The sequence below is a fragment of the Anopheles maculipalpis genome, chromosome 2RL, assembly GCF_943734695.1.
Source record: "Anopheles maculipalpis chromosome 2RL, idAnoMacuDA_375_x, whole genome shotgun sequence".
NCBI lineage: Eukaryota > Metazoa > Arthropoda > Insecta > Diptera > Culicidae > Anopheles > Anopheles maculipalpis.
The window spans coordinates 61,365,797-61,382,750 of NC_064871.1; the positions used below are offsets into that span (position 1 = coordinate 61,365,797).

At 41.2% G+C, this 16,954-nt stretch overlaps 2 protein-coding genes across 2 annotated transcripts; one reads left to right on the plus strand and one right to left on the minus strand.

The window, feature by feature from the left end:
• The first annotated feature begins 366 nt into the window (after positions 1 to 366).
• Positions 367 to 5,942, plus strand: LOC126557875 (sialin). Its single transcript, XM_050213783.1, has 6 exons — positions 367 to 440; positions 2,718 to 2,926; positions 3,047 to 3,283; positions 3,898 to 4,326; positions 4,403 to 4,559; positions 5,548 to 5,942. Exons 1-6 carry the CDS (start codon positions 404 to 406, stop codon positions 5,940 to 5,942), a joined length of 1,464 nt encoding a protein of 487 aa, XP_050069740.1. The 5' UTR covers positions 367 to 403.
• A 1,366-nt stretch (positions 5,943 to 7,308) lies between these two features.
• LOC126567329 (uncharacterized) lies at positions 7,309 to 9,890 on the minus strand. Its single transcript, XM_050223558.1, has 5 exons — positions 9,650 to 9,890; positions 9,375 to 9,571; positions 9,081 to 9,314; positions 7,495 to 9,011; positions 7,309 to 7,402 (listed from the first exon to the last, which is right to left on the minus strand). The coding sequence occupies exons 1-5, from the start codon at positions 9,888 to 9,890 to the stop codon at positions 7,309 to 7,311; spliced, it is 2,283 nt and encodes a 760-aa protein (XP_050079515.1).
• Between the last annotated feature and the right edge of the window lie 7,064 nt (positions 9,891 to 16,954).

The following is a 16,954-nucleotide window of genomic DNA, read 5'->3' on the forward strand; positions in this document are numbered from 1 at the left end:
ACCTCAACCATCGGATCTGCCGATGAACGGTGTGCAGAGCCATGAACAGCTGTTGCTGAACAGGTAGCAATACACGATTGCACCGATCGTATAATATCAATTCTAAGCGCGTTTGAACGGAACGGTTCGCAAAATAAAATAAAACGCAGCAAGTGAAGGTGAATCTTCCGTCATTTCATGGTTATTGAAGTGCGGTGGTCGAGTAGTAAGGAAGCGTAACCCCGTTCGGGACATTAGGACGGTACACTTTAGTTCCTGATTTGTGCTAAAAAAAAAACTTGTGCGTGTCTGGTGAAATCTAACGTCGAAAATTGGGTGTCTTTCAAGCATATAGTGTGATATATTGCGTGCGGGTTATCTGAGTGAATCGTCAAGTAGAAAAAGTTATCACAAATCTTCTACAATGCACGGACCACTGGTACAATTCATCAAAGCGATAGGTAAGTAACATCAATGATGAGAGTATTTTAAAGCAGAGCATTACAATTTCTTTATTGATTATTAATCATGTGACTTAAGAGTAACATAGGAAGAGCACAAAAATGTCATATTAGTAGAATTATGTATCTCTACTTGCCACTGCCACTTTGGCAGTTCTTTTTTATTTACACCGTTTTTGTTTTTTGACCTGCTAGTTCCCCATGTTGCACGGAAATTTGATCGCGATGGTACGAACTGGCTGGGAACCATACCGACAGGATTGGTTTAAAAAATGAGGTTCCATCGGCAGATCCACCCGCGACAGATTCACGTACCAGGTTTGATTGGCTACTAGGCTCCTCTGAAGAAACGGTTGGAAGTGTTGTCGGGACTTCGGTTACTGTTGACTCCTCCACAGCCGTGTCCTTCACAGGCATGGGCAAATTTGATGCATCCACCACAAACCCGTCCTCATCAGTCACCGTATAGTTGACCCGTTGAGTTACGTTGTTGGCATCGATGTAGTGATATGCTCCAAATACCGTACCGTTTGCGGTCTTTACCTCAACTTTTGCCGATGATCCAGCATTGTACCCGTAAGCGTACTGTCGACAATCCTGGCCAAACACCAGATACTGGCTGCCTACTTCCGATAAGTTTGGTAGTTCGCACGGACCGGGAGCCGTATACACTAGCACGGCCAAGGAGAGGAGACTGCTCAGTATAAGATGCATGTTGAACTCTTGGAAAATGGGTACTGATGGGTGCGTCCTTAAGGCACACATAATTTATACTTAACCTTGCTGTTAAGAAGTGAAGTTGGGACAAAACTCTTGTCAATTGCATTCATTTGCTTCAATAACGAAACATTACTTTACCGTTGATCGATCATTCTCCCAAAGGTAACAACATATGATCGTTGTTAGTGATTAGCGTGTGGGGTCAGTCAACTATGTAACAGGACAAGAAATCGTAACAAAGAATGTTCTATGCTACTGGTTTGTGCATGTAATCAGCTACATTTCCTTTTAAATAATTATGTTAAACCCAAATTCAATTACCACCGTATTTTCGTTGTTTACGTCTAGCAAGGACCTTGACAGAATTAGTAAAATTTGTAAACTATAATTCTACAAACTTTTGCCTTTTCTCAAGTGATTTGACTCCAACGAATCTATTTGATGTACTGATATTTACTGATCATCTTGCATTGTGTTTTGTTATTGCAATCGTAAATGACAAATATGTGTCAGTTCGCAAAACCGTCAATCGTACAGAGTCTGTTAAGATATTGCGCTCATCCAGCTCAGGTATACAGCTTCACCTTGTATGTACATGAATTTATCGCTACACATTCAAACCTTATGTGTTTCCTTCTTAAGCAATCAAATTGATAGCACACCGATGGCCGTAAACTTGTCAGCGCTAGGTTAATGATCGTTTAAACAAGCTGACGCAACAAAGAATCTCTTATGTCGACCGCCATGAATGTACACCTGCCTGCCTGCAAGATCCTGTACGATTACGCAGGTTTTACTGGCGCTATGTGCACCTGAAGAATCTTGTTCCAATGGTTTGAGTGTAGTTGGTGGCAAAGCAAACAAGATGGAAGTTAGGTTCTTCATAACCAGTTATCAGAAAAATGCTTGCGTAACTGTGTGAATCATCAATTAGCTGTAATAACTATTTTGCTTTTGATAGTTGATGAATTTGCTTTAAAAAAAAAAGTTGATTTCATCAGTGTAGACCACTTCTCCAATATCTTTTCTCGTTCCGCGTGAGCTTGTTCCATAAACAAAATCGTGTGAAACAAATAGTCGTGATGTGCAAATGTGCAAGCAGAGTCATATTTACGCAGATTTCTGTTATTGTGTTCCCTGGCGCTAATACAAAGCGTGATCATGTTTTAGTATGGTTGAAAAATTATAGTATTAGCAAGTGTTGGTGGACAAATTTACACCACCACCAACAACTGTCCAAACAGTAAAACAACAGCAGTTGTTTTAACACTTGCAGTTGTGAGCATCGATACAGTTGTTTAAAGCAACATTAAAAAAAAAACATTCAAACTCGTAAATGCTCCCCCACACGAAAATAGTCATGGCGGCCTATACACATGTCACCTGAGCCTACGCCGTAACGTAACAAAATATTGCAATGAATGGTACCAGAGCACGATTAGCGTCCGGTGCAAAATTCGAACATAATTCACCAATAGCAAAAATGATACAATTTTCATCACGCCACCCCGCGCACCTTTCTCATCTGAGGTTCCCTTTCCCCTTTCTACTTCACAGATCGCATACCGACCCGGTTCAATGTATCTATTATGCTGTTTATGGCATGCCTGATCAGCTATATGTTGCGAGTCAACATGTCCGTCAATATATTGGCCATGGTGCAGCCGATTCAAAGCAGCATCAAACAATCCGCAACCGGCTCCCATAACAACGTCTCTGGCGAAGCGATTAATCAGACAATCGTAGGACATTCAAAGATCCCCGATGTAGGTGATGCATGATCAATTCGATTCGATCATATTTATCGCTGCATGCTTGTATGCGTGAATGTGTGTATGTGTGTAATTTATTTTTCTCCCATTCCGTTGCTTTCTCCATTATTTCAGTATGGTCCACGGTATAACTGGAGCTCGCACGACCAAAGCATCATCTTGGGCGCCTATTTCTACGGTTATCTGATATCTTCGTTGCCGGCCGGTATTTTTGCGGAGCGTTTCGGTGGACGTAACATGGTTGGACTGTCGTTGGCATTTAGCGCACTCCTCACCGCGTTGACACCGTTGGCCGCCGACAATGGCATGTGGGCCACAATCGCCAACCGCGTGGCGCTTGGAATTTTAGGTGTAAGTAAACACGGTTGCTACCCCGGCACTTGGTGCAGTTTTGCTTCGAAGGAAACGTTTTTTAGCTTTGGATAGCCCAAACACCTGTGCTAAACGTCTTTAACCTACCTAAATCAATGCAACAAAAGGTTTCAAGTTTTGTGCTTTTAGCCGCTACACACATAAGTGAAAGTAAACACCACGGGGCATACACGTGGCTACGGCAATCATTGGCCAGGGCCAAAACTGTTGCCAAAATTATATTGTTTACATTAGCTTTACATGTCTGCTTTAGGCTCGCTTCAAATGTGGTTGGTCAATAGTTTTTCATTCGATTATGAGCTCATTCAAATGTCAGTTCATTCACCTATTGAATCCGTTGTAACTGCTGTTACACAACAGTTCCAGCGCTAATCTACCCGTTCTGTATGCATGCTAGTGAAAGGCAAGTAATTAAGCCTCTGTTTTATAGCCTCGAGAGTCTAACGTTTACAAAGGAATTCTCGCGCTCCTAATTATTGTAGTTACAGCAATTACTGCTCTGTTTTGAATCAAAAATATTGAATTACTACAAACACCTGTTTGTTCTAGTTGCATGTTACTAATTATCATACTCTATTTCCGCTTTATGCTAGGGGTTTCTGTATCCAGCATTGCACAACCTCATCTCCAAATGGGCACCACCGGACGAGAAGGGAAAATTCGTGTCTGCTCTGATGGGTGGAACATTTGGCACGGTGATCACTTGGCCCCTAGTCGGAGTACTGATCGAAACCCTCGGCTGGTCCTTCGCATTCTACATCCCTGCTGCCATCGCTGCCATCGCAGCAGTACTGTGGTACATTATCGTGGCCGATAGCCCTGCCACGCATCCTCGCATCAAGGCTGAAGAAAAGGACTACATCGAGAAGTCACTAGGCGATACCATTTCCAAATCGAAGCTAATGCCTCCGATTGCTTCGCTTGCCACATCGTTACCATTCCTGGCGCTGCTCGTTTTGCATTTTGGAAATCTTTGGGGCCTGTACTTTTTGATAACTGCTGCACCTAAATTTATGAGCGAAGTACGTCCCGGGTTGCATCAGTCGGAGTTTTTTGTTTGTTCGTTTGTACATCTGCATCTTTTTCCTCGTTTCGCAGGTGCTCGGATTTAAGCTGGCCAAAGCTGGATTCTTATCTGCCCTGCCGTATCTAGCTAGATCGTTGGCAGCCTTTTTGTTCGGAACGATAGGTGATTTGCTACGAAAGAAATCGATTATGGGCGTGACGGCAATACGCAAGTCCTTCTGCTTATTTTGTAAGTATTGATACACTCATCTTCAGCTTATTGTACATTGTTTCTTATCGTTATAAATATTAGGTCATTGGTAGCAAAATCACAACGCACGGCATTACAGAAAATATTGTAAAAAAAAACCGATCCGCTTCTGTTTGTGGAACGCAGCTTTTCAACAGCATTAGATCACACATAGCTCATTTCCATTTTAAACTCCACACCGGCCAGATATACATATGCCAAACGTGATAGTTGATGAGGCAAAAAAAAACCGTGAAACCTTTCATCTGCGTTGGGAACTACTGTTGCCATGCTGTACCACGGTGGTGCTTTCTGCCGGTCGATTAAAATATTATACGAGGTGAAGCACCTTGAACCAGTTCAGGTTCAAGTGCTTTTTCCAGAAATCTCCCGCAAAACTTGTGATTGGACACAAGTTCAAGTTGTTTAACACACATTTCGGGTTATTTTTCTTTCCTTTGAGATTATTAACATCACATCGTTTCATCAAACATGGTCAACATAAAAAAATGTACTCGATAAACTGTCCAGTAATGGAAAAAAAGTTTAAACAAACGTCACATTCGTACGGTATAGCCGTGTCAGCATTGCAAGCACGTCGATTCAATCAGGGCTGACGTTTTTAAAAGCTTTCCAATCGGTATCAATGGCAATGCGACACAGTGGAACAAATGCACATGTGCATGTGCATGTGCGGCAAGCGTTACGGAATAGTAAAATCACCAACCACTCATCTTTCCACTGGCATAAATAATTGACGCCAATTTTCGCAGGAAATTGCCAACATAAACAGATCGCATGTACTTCATGTACAGCGGTTCAGCTGCACTGCACGACCTATAAATAGACTCATACTTACACGGTGCGGGCCGGCGGATCGATCGGTCGGCGGCCGGCGCGTACCTTCGGTGTGCATATCTCGTCCACACACTCATCAGCTGACCGTTTCTAACTGACTAAGCAACTGCTGATTCCATTTTAATTGCAGCTCACATAATACCCGGCCTGTTTCTCGTTGGGCTGATCTACATCGGCTTTGATCCGTACGTCTGTGTCGCCATCATTACGCTTTCGCTCGGTTTCAACGGTGCATCCACGATGACCAATCTACAAAACTCTCAGGACCTGGCGCCAAACTTTGCCGGTACGCTATATGGCATCATTAACTTCGTCGGTACGTCCAGTGGCTTCATCTCTCCGATCCTGGTGGCTCACTTTACCGCCCAACAGAGCACCATGGACGAGTGGCAGTATGTCTTCATGATTGGCGCCGCCGCATACATCGTGCCAGCGCTCATATTCGTTGTGTTCGGATCAGGCCAGGTACAGCAGTGGAACGAACCGAAGCAAACACCAGCGACACCAGCTCACGAGCACACCTAATCTTGCACATCAAATCACCTACGGTGGACCGCAGCCCGGAAGCATAAACGTTCCTGCACGGCGCATTCACTTTCCTCTCCTTTGCTGGCCTTCCTTTGAATCTCAGGACAAAACTATGGTTGATAAATCGAGCTTTACGAGCAAGGTGGTGTAACACACACACACACACACACACACACACACACACACACACTGGCTAGGCAAAATGGAACGAAAACAAGTATTATTAGCATTGAAAGGAAAAACCGTGCTCTTGCATTACATCTAGCTTTATGTATTATATTAGATCCGTTTTATATGCGTCCAAACACGTCCTACACGCCTTAGCCATTTACAAGCGACTGCAGCAGTACAGCGCGCGTTTGGCCAAGGAGCGTGGAAATTCGATTTGTATCAAACGTTACTCTAGTATCATGTGCATTAGGCCGTACCATACAGGATAAGTTTTATCTGTAAAACTTCGCATTTTTGTCGTCGTTTTCAATTGGAGTGGTACTACTCCTAGGCATTTGTTTTCTGTTATAACGCTGATCAATACCGAAGGTAACGTTTCAGCCAAGCGAAACTGCTTTAATATTGGATAGTTTAATTTAGGTCAATCTGGCACACGTTTTTAAAATTGATCATCGTACAAATTTTGCTAACGTAGTGATATGTAAATGAGAAATCGTAAAGAATTTGACGACACCGGGGGGGGGGGGGGGGGGGGGGGGGGGACTTTTTGTTCAATAAAATGGTTTACGAAAAGGCATACCAACGATACGTTTTGTTGCTTTCATCGTCAAACGATTCACCCAAATTGTAAAGAAGTCAATAAAAATAATTATAAACTACCAACAATTCAACAATGTTTTTCGATCAAAATCTTCTTCCATGCTTTTCAAAGTAAAAGTTTCAGGTTTGAGAGCGAAAAGTACTCATTTTTTATGTTTGGTATCATTTGCAAGGTGATAACCTACAGTTGATAACCAAGAGCACGTTTCAAACTTTTTTTCGTAACGGTTTTTGATAACTACGTGACCAACATCGCCAACATGGTGGAAAAAATCTTGCGTAGGGCACAGTTTTGGACTGTTCCATGTGGTCATTCCCTGTAACGGATAGCGGCAATGCACTATCGCTCTGTATCGCTTTTGTCAACTGCTTTAAATCCATGTAGAAAACGCGTTACAACTTAAGGTTAAAGATCTATTTATTATCTACAATTATTCCTACACATTACTTGCCGACGCTCACCCAGACAGACCGACACAATCACTGGATTGTTTAGGTGACATGCAAGCATTTCCCGTGACCTTCATTGTTGATCGCACGATCAACATCTTTTGCTGTAGGCAGAAACATCCGTACAAACCGTGCGATGAAACTATTTGAAGGATCCCTCGGGGACACATTTTTTACTCGTCTCGTTGAAGATATAACCATGCGCACAGCTAAACTTATTCTCATCACACATAGGCCTGAAAGTAGGATAAGACCATCAGCATCAGTGTCAGTGAAACCATCACAATGCGCACAGTTGAGTGCTGCTACCATATCAACGAATACTCACAAGCCACGTTTGCAGAGATAGTACGATCGTCGATCGTGAGGATCGCGTAGGATTCCATCGTGTGGACAAATGTTTACCTCAAACGGTTGAAAGGGAACAATCGGTTGAGCACCAACAGCTTGTGCTTGAATTTTTAAACCAGACACCGACGATGCACACGGCTGTTCCGAGTACAGGGGACCTAGCGGACCGGGTGCGGGAGTTGAACAAGGGAAAGGTAAAGCATGATCTACCATCTGTGGAACATCAGCACTGCTAGTCGCTACCACTTTAACACACTGCTGGCATCCCTGGCAACATGTTGGAGGCTTTAATGTTGCCGGGCCCAAAGTAAAGAAGTGCATCATGGGCGGTGCCATAGTGGTTGTCGTAGTTGTCGGTGCCGGTGTCGGTGCATGTCCAGTGGCAAAAATTTTAATACCTGGATACGGACATGAACATCTCGTCCTATGCCCTGCAGGTAAACCGGAAGACGATAGAGAAGCGCAATGGGCACACGGCCTTGGTGTACTACTACACGCCTTGCAGTTGGCACTCGATGTGTACACTACCGGATGGTTATTTGTCTTTTCCGAGAACAGTTTGCATGTATGTGAATTCTGGGTCGGTACAGTTTCCGAAAACAGCTGCACGGTTGAGGGTAATGGTTCTGCATCGCTGAAGATCGTCGGACGTTCGCCTTTGGGAGCAACCATGTCGACACCCTTTCCAACTTCTATTAAATCGTATGGAATAATAAAATCCTCAGAAAATTCATCCGATCCTGATTCAAAACCGCTGAACATATTTTCCACTGCATCGTACACGTCCTTGGAGGAGCTTGGATCATTCAATTGCATCGTGGATGAGGTGTCACTCGTATTGAAAACTTGCATTCCAAACATGTATTGCATTGAGTTTGAAGCGAAATTGGTTCCGGTGGATTGAGTGGTTGGCACGCTTGGTACATATGTTTGTTTATGGGGTTGCTTTTCCTCTACATAAACCACCACAGGCTGGTTGCTGTCGAGCTCGCTGTAATGCCGATAGTCTATCTGTGACAGGGGTGTCAGGGAAGGCGAATCGTATTGATAAATCTGCGAATCGGAAATGACCGCAGGTGGCATGTACTGTGATTGTAACGCTGCCACTACGATCGCCGTTAGAGGATACTGCCCATCGCCGCAAATGTTTATCGGATCGTCTTCATCGTAGTAGAACACCGCCAATCCTCCAAGACCCTGTTGCACGACGAAGCAGACCTTCTCCTTGACGGATTTTTCATTTTCGTATGAATACCAGGAAAGATCGCGGAAAGCATACGGACTCTTCACATTGCTGTCCCAAATCTCTAGCGATCCGCTGTACAACTTCCTACATATCTTGTAGTATGGCCGAATCTTAAGCTGTAGCGCTGGAGTGCCCACGCGATATTCGTTTTGAATGTAAAGCTTGTACGTTAGGGTCATTGTCTGAATTACTATCACGATTTTGCCACTGCTTAATCCTGCCATCTTCCATCGATCGACGTGATAGTCCTAAAATGAGAACAATTTAAACAAACCCAGTTATTGATTGCCATTTGGCTCCAATGCACATATACTCACTATGCTATTGGACGACCCAGGACTAGAAGAGTACAACGGTGCGATGAAGGATGTTTTTCGTAATTTCCGAAATTCGGTCGTACTCAAAATAACGTAATCCGCGTACTTTTCCAGCTTATCAACCGGATAGTTCACCTCGATGACAGAGGGCCGGCTAGGAACGGTTATCGTGAGCACCAATCCATTGCGATCACAGGCATTCCTAAGATCCTTGATGAGTCGTACGTACTGATCCTGCAGAACAAAAGCAATGAGTATCCTTTATGAACCCATCGCTGCAGTCAACGATCATACCCTTTCCTGGGGTGCTGGATACAGCCAGGCCAAATCAATGCCATGGAATCCGTGAGCTAACGTAAACTCGATCAAATTGTTCACAAAAGCTCCGCGTCGTCGATCATCACACGTTAGGAAAGCAAACAGCTCTGACGGCACAACGGATCCACCGAACGAAGCAATTATCTTCAATCCGGTCTTCTTCTTGGAGACACCTTTCGGAAAGAAAAAGAACATTATTGCACGACGCTCTGCGCGTTTCGCGCCTCACTGCACCAACTAAAAACACTCACTGTTGTCGTGGAAAAATGGAAGGGGCATTCCATCGGGACTGATCAAAATGTCTGTCACTACCAGATAACCACACTGTACATGATCCACCTTTGTCATGCAAAAGTTACAACTTTTCACAGTAAGAAACAAGGCGGGGGTTGTATGGGCGCTCTCAACCTGGTTTCCGCTCAGAACCAACCAGGCTGCACTGAGCACCACGAACAGAACCGGACAAAGTGACGGTCCTCTCGAACCCATCATCGTTTATTTTAGGTACACTTGCACTAAAGTTCTACTACACTGCCGCCTATTTGCTGCGTACCTTGCCGAGCAGATGCTCCCTGTAGGCAAACCATACGGCTCCAAACTAAAATGGCCACACCGGATAGCAAGGGCTTTTATAAACCACGCACTATCTCCCAGTATGACAGGCCAACGGTGAGTGGTTTTAGCTGAAAGCTTTTCCAGCGATGAAAACCTACATGGCACTTTCCTCATATTCCTTTTTTATTTCCAAAGGGTCGGCAAGGCACGCAACGTGGTGTACAAAATGACACACTCTACCGTCAGAGTTCGTAAAATAAAAACAAACAACTTGCTTTGAATGCGAATGGAACGTGCATTTAAGATTTTGGGCCAACTCTTACCTGTTTCCTTGGCACATGAGCATATCCCGTTTACGGGATGGTAGGGTGAAAAGCTCTTCCGAAAACTTAGGAACGAGCCAGTGTACATTTTTTTGGGGCCATCTGAGCATGCACATGTACAGAATGTGACGTATCAAACAATAGTTTCTTTGCTAACTGTAGTCTGATAAAAGTGCGGCATTTGCTGAAACAAAAACATGCACACACACACACACACACATCACGCACTATACAAATAAAAATAAAAGTAATGATACGGTTTTTAGGTACCTTGTGACTGATAGAGCGATATCCGGTATGGTTCAAATTTATCATGTCCCCCTCCGTAGCGGCCAAAAACCCGCTCCAGGATTTAACATACTTAAGCGTATGTTTTACTCTTGCTTCCGATAACATGCACTAAAACTTGCCATTTTCCTTTGCCAAAAGGGTACAAATTCGGACCAAAAGAAGACGCACCTTACCATGCATACCAGAAATGGTACAAGTTCAAGCACAACAATGTTTACAATTTTGACCGTGCCATATGCTGACTCGCAGTAGTAGCGAAACTTTTGCTCTTTCTTTTTCGTTCCTGCGTCATAACTTCCACCGTCAAAGGTCAGCCGTGTCTGCGTATTTAATAAATAAAAGGGCGGTACATAGTACAACTCTGTTGACCCTTTAACTATGTTTCTGGCGATAGCATTCGTAGAATTTGTTTTATTAAAATATTTCAAAGCAAATACCCAGACAAATAATTTTGAATCATGGCGAGCTCGTTTGGAATCCTGCCCTTAGCTTATCAGACTTGTAAGATTGACAATGACCTAACATGGATGGAAAAAAATGAAGGCCGTTTGCTATCATTTACGGCCGTCGCTAGGGAGATGGCTGTCTTCGCTCAATTTTTATTGTTAGAGAGCGTTATCCAAGACTCAGAGATGGAAACTTTGTGGACCATCCTATATAAGTCAATTAAAATCGTTGCATACACTGGTGCCAAAGACATCATTGGTTTGAGGCTTTCCGATGTAGCAGAAGCTTACCAAAAGATCGAGCAGGCGCCGGAAGTACAAAAGTACCTCGGGATAGCGATTAAAAAGCCGAAAACCAAAATTATGGTGGCAACAATAGCGGCCCTGCTAACAAACTCTGATTTGCGTCAGAGAGATGTACAAATTGGGAAGCTCGCTGTTTGAGGCGACAGCGGCGCCGGTCTTCACACGACAGAGGCAGGGTCCCGGTCTTCACACCGGGGTTCAAGTCCTCTCTGAACCGTTCCCCCGCAATAAGCAAGTCTAGTAGCTATGCCAAGAAGCCATTGATGTACAATTAGATGATGACGAGCCCTACGAGATCTGTACGATGATCTCATAATTGTGCAAGCGACAAAATCCGGACATGGACAGAAGAAATATGGTGGTAGATATTTCTTCGGTCCAGGATGAGATAGAGTGATGGCGTTGATGGGTCCACCAGAGAGGAAGAGGCATATTGGATTAGTGTTGACAGTTTCGCGACTAAGAAGATTCGCAAAATCCAACCCTAGAATGATTCGAATTGAATTACATATGGATTCGATTGAGAGCCGATAAGGTTTTTATCCGATTCGACAGGGATTCGATTATGATTCGACTATATTGGATTGGCACACAACGGTGCTAGGCCGTGAATGGTTTCGAAGATTTCTGCAGCAGACCAAGACCAGGAAGCGTTTGTAGCGACTGACAAATAAATAAGTAAGGATCGACGTATCAATGTGTATAAAATTAAAGAACAAGTACATGTATACTGGTTTTTCTAATTGGTTTGCTTCTTCCACTTCTTGAAACAACAATATCTACAGGCCTTGGTCATTTCCTGCTCTCTTGATTTAATGTAATCGTAGCTGAATAGTTAAAGCTGCATACAGCAGAAAGGTCCAGGCGAAAATTTTATACCGTGTGTGATTTGTGTTTGTAAGCGGCGCTATCATCAAGATCCGGTACTAGTCCGGTACTTCCCAGGATATTTGGAATGATCTGCCATAAACTACACGAAATGGCCCTCGAAACTTCACTCATCTCAGACGCTTTCAATGTATCACCATTATCATCATCCATAACAGATTTGATAATGCGCGCCTCGATAGGTGAAACCCGCATGAATGACATGATATGTAACATCGATGATAAATGCACTTTGAGTTCGCAGATAAATTTGATAAATCCAATCAATGATGTAGTAAAATTGATATCTTACTTACTATATGCTTACAGCTTATGCTTCATCCATATACACAAGGATCACTTCGAAACATCTTGAAGTAACCCATAGTTGTCAGCCCCCTAGCGTAATCTAACTGCTATAATAATAATTTTATTATAACTATAATATTAAAATAATATTATTATAACCCTATTGTTTCTTATATGACATCAAAACAAAGCATTGTAGCTGGAATCAGTTTACTGGAAATGTGTGCTAGATGAATGTGTTATGAAATATTACAACGTCATAGTCATACGCGCAACAACACAAATTGAAAGGCCAGAAAGGCAAACAGGATGAACACATTTCCGCCCAATCTACCACAATGAGACTGTACAACCAAACACACCATGTTGGAAAGCATTGTTGAGTAAGGTTAATTTTGAACAACTCTTTAATAAAACGAAATACAAATAATAATCATCCTTTACCTTCGATTACTTATTACAATAACACAATAAAGTTTGCTTTTTTTTTTCAATGGAAAACAAACGGCAATGATACGATTTCGTGCCTGAGATGGATCAATATCTGTATTTTAAGTGTTTTTCTCGAGCAAATAACATATTCATACACAAAATCGGACGTGACGTGAGACCTTTTAGTAGATAAAATCCACTAAGACCACTCCGTTTAAAGGCCGCAAGCTTCATACCAACCGTTTGACGAGCTTCATAAAGCACGAAAGTATCAAAGTCAGTCCGCAAACACTACGGAATTTTATCCATATAGAAGAGAGCATTGATTTGGCTTAAGAAATCGCTTAAATCTACCAAAAGCATGGAAAAGCAGTTAAAGTGTTCTGAAAACTACTTGGTCAAAATGGAGGAGTTCATGTTCAAAATGGAGGAGAGTGTGGCGAAATCCAAATACTCAACTGAAAATCCAAAAATTCTGCGGCCGATTGTGAAGCATAATGGTGAGCTTGTTATGATTAAAGGTGCCTTCAGTGCAAATGGTACTTAAGACATGACATTGTTTGATTCTACAATGGATCGATCCAAGTGTTTACACATTCTGAAAAATAGCTTGAAAGCAAGTGCTGTAAAATTGGGCCATGGAGCCATTATTTACCTTGTCCTAGATAATATACCGAAACATGCTTATAAGTTGGCTAAGGAAGGGTTACTGCACAACATCAAAACAACGCTAACGCATCTTTCCCAATCTCCAGACCTCTATCATATAGAGAATTTGTGGGATCGTCTAGAAACTATACTAGCTAAAAGAGTTTCCCAAGCAAGAATGGCAGCAAATTTCCTATTTTCCGCCTATAAAGGCGTTTGCAGAGCAGGGAAAGGTGGACATACGGATTAAATTGACCAATCGAGTCCGATAAACTGTGTGTTTAATTGTTGTACGTACAATTTTTTTACGTTGATTTCACAAAAATATTTTGTTTTATGGTTTTGTTTTGTCAAGACACAAAATTGTTTTATGAAATTGATGGGCAAGACGAATAATTTTTACAACTTTGCGGGATAAATAAAATGTTTGTTTTGCATGAATTAACTAGTAGTAGCATCAAATCAGGCGTGTGAGGATAGAATATAAATAAAAAAACACATAAAAGTACTTTCAGTACTCATTCCACAATTTAGTGCTATAGAGGCTTTGAGCCTTAGAGACTAAATTCGCCTCTCTACTTTTCGCACTGGTTTCGATCCAATCGCCAAGTCTTTCAACGAGGAAGAAATAACTTGCTGCACTGTTAATCATAATCACACCGCTGCTAAAATTATCCATGAAACATTTCCTGCGTGCAAGTTGCACACAATTGAACGATCACGATTAACAGTCATGTCAAACTAATTCTTCGTGGTATGCGGGCTGGAGTTCATATATAAAGCTTTTTCAGGGACCATATGTATGTTTTGCATTATTCTAAAAAGAAAATCGGTTTTTGAAAAATATTACAACAAATCCAAAAACATCTGGGATAAAGTTTAAGATGGAAAAACCTCGGAACGAAACCGAAAATGGATTGGAAACTGTAAGACTGCCTCGAGTTGAAACTAAAATTATTTGCAAACCCATGAAAGAAAACCACGAGAAAGAATGAAACCATTTTCGGATACTCTGTGTTATTTTGCGAAAAGTCAGAAAAGTACCGTTATCCGTAATTTGGGAAACTGTGCACACCCTTCTTTGTATCAAGTATTTAGAAAAATACTAAGCAAATGATTACACAAATCTTTCCCTTTTCAAATTAATTCTTTATTGTGGCGTATGTGTGGTTTGATAAGGTATTAAGAGCTAGCAGAAAATTTACGGTATCGCGGTAGGGACTCTACATTTTCACTTATACACAGGCTAGCCCAGGAATAGTAGTGGCAGCTGTAGGTTTATCAAAAACTAGTTTTGGTTACTTCATGTTAACACATTGCAAAAGTTCTTGCTGTTTCCCGCGACAGTAGCAAAACCGGAGAAAATCGTCATGATGTATAGATAATAATCCCAATCAAATCTTGAAAAAAAAAAAGCTTTATAATACCATAAAACATTAAATGAATAAAAATAAAAATACTAAGTACTGAATACGAAATACTAAAAAAATATGGATTTTTCCTAAAGTTGCACGCAAAAAACTTAAAAATTTAATATACTGACAAAAATGTAATGCAATATAGGATTTCAGCTTACTTCAATTTACTATAAGCTGTTGGTCCGTCTATGATTGTACTGGTTTAATCTCGTTTGTGCGTGCATTGCATGTTTAATCAAGAGTATAATAGCAGACATGTTAAATAATGTGATAATCGTAAATACAGTTGCATGCATTGAATTATGTGTATCGTGTTACATGGTTACACCGGAAAATTACTTGTAATTTAAGCTTTACATTATACAGCGTCTCTCTCTCTCCCTCTCTCTCTCTCTCTCTCTCTCTCTCTCTCTCTCTCTCTCTTCTTGACTTAACGACCTACTTATGATCTGATACCACGTAGTGGGATAATCAGTTCTCTTTACGAGGGAATGGTTCGGATGGGCTTTGAACTTTAATCTTGCCTTGTGAAGACCGGCGCCGCTTAAACCTTTACCCCCGGGGTCGTCCCCTAAGTGCTTTCCCATGGTTTACTAATGATTGCCCGAACATTTTTGACGCTTTCCCTGTTAACATTTTCGGTGTTCGCTATTATAATAATAAAAATAACCGTACATGCCTGTGATAAGGCACAGAATAAGGATGAAATGCCTTATCATTATGTTCATATAATTTAGTCATCACAAGCGGTGTTGACAATACGGCGTTTAACCGTCATATAGCAAATAAATAAATAAAATAATAATAAAAATAACTGTTTCGATAAAGGATAATATACCCGAAAGCGTAAAAACAACCTGCGATCAAAATATATGCGAAAGCATAAAAAATAACCGAGATACCCTGTAAGCAGATTTTTCTAAGTTCTACAATGCTCTTCCATTCAATTAATCTCATACACCACATGCAATGAATTCAAATACAACCCACGTGGTGAATTTACTAAATATTTGCCAACAGTTGTTTGCAAAAATCTGTCTTTTAGGTAATAAAAAATATATCTGTATTCACTAACACTTGAGTATTTTTTTTTTTGTTTATTATTTTCTCAGGGACCGCCTGACTGTATTGCTCACTTGAGTAATATTTAAGAGAGAAAGGAAGAAAGACGTGGATATGTGTCAACGTCAGGAGTAAATATATAATTTACAATTAACACACTTTCAAATCCAAAAACGAAACGGACGAAACAAAGCAGCATTTTGATGGAACATTTATTGCACAAACAGCCACTCCCAACATGTTAACAAATTGACAAATTATATTTGTCACAAACAGTATATTTCGAATGGTACACACGATGCAAAAAAAAATCCTAACGTTATCCGGAAGGAATTGAACGTTGATCAAGCGTGTTATATTTTTCAGATATTTAAATGGAATTTTATATATGTACAAGTGTCAAAAGTGGAAAGCAATAGGAATTACCCATTTTTTTCATTCAAAATCGTATACTTATAAATTTGAGCGAAATGGATTTTGTATCTTCTTCTTAGCTTAACAACCTCTAAGGTCAGTGAATGAAAAATGAAGAACTTTTTTATAATTTTTTACGTTAGCGATTAGGATGGATGGGTTTTTCGTACAGGGACGCTTTAAGAAATCTCATCAGAACCTTTTTCCTATGAACAGTATTGACACACCATCATCAGTCAAATTAGGCAATGAAATAATAAGTTATATTGCTTAGTTCTAAATAATATACAATCATAACTTCCTCTCTTTTTGTTTCACGGAGCTCAGTTTAACAACCCGTAAAGGGTTAAGTGGATGCCTTTCTCCGTTCGATAGCCGTTGGCGATTTATCTGACCTTCATTCATACTTTTAACACTTTTGATCACCATTCATTTCATCTCTGTACCGAATCTGTACTTTCATTGATCCTTTTACAAATCCATAT

Excerpts from the sequence above, each read along its gene's own strand:
- LOC126567329 (XM_050223558.1), bottom strand. The coding sequence starts at position 9,890 with ATGATGGGTTCGAGAGGACCGTCACTTTGTCCGGTTCTGTTCGTGGTG. Across the intron at positions 9,315-9,374 it reads ATCCAGCACCCCAGGAAAGG|GATCAGTACGTACGACTCAT; the intron begins GTATGATCGTTG and ends TTTGTTCTGCAG. Across the intron at positions 9,012-9,080 it reads CTGGGTCGTCCAATAGCATA|GACTATCACGTCGATCGATG; the intron begins GTGAGTATATGT and ends TTCTCATTTTAG.
- LOC126557875 (XM_050213783.1), top strand. The coding sequence starts at position 404 with ATGCACGGACCACTGGTACAATTCATCAAAGCGATAG. Across the intron at positions 441-2,717 it reads ACAATTCATCAAAGCGATAG|ATCGCATACCGACCCGGTTC; the intron begins GTAAGTAACATC and ends TCTACTTCACAG. Across the intron at positions 3,284-3,897 it reads TGGCGCTTGGAATTTTAGGT|GGGTTTCTGTATCCAGCATT; the intron begins GTAAGTAAACAC and ends GCTTTATGCTAG.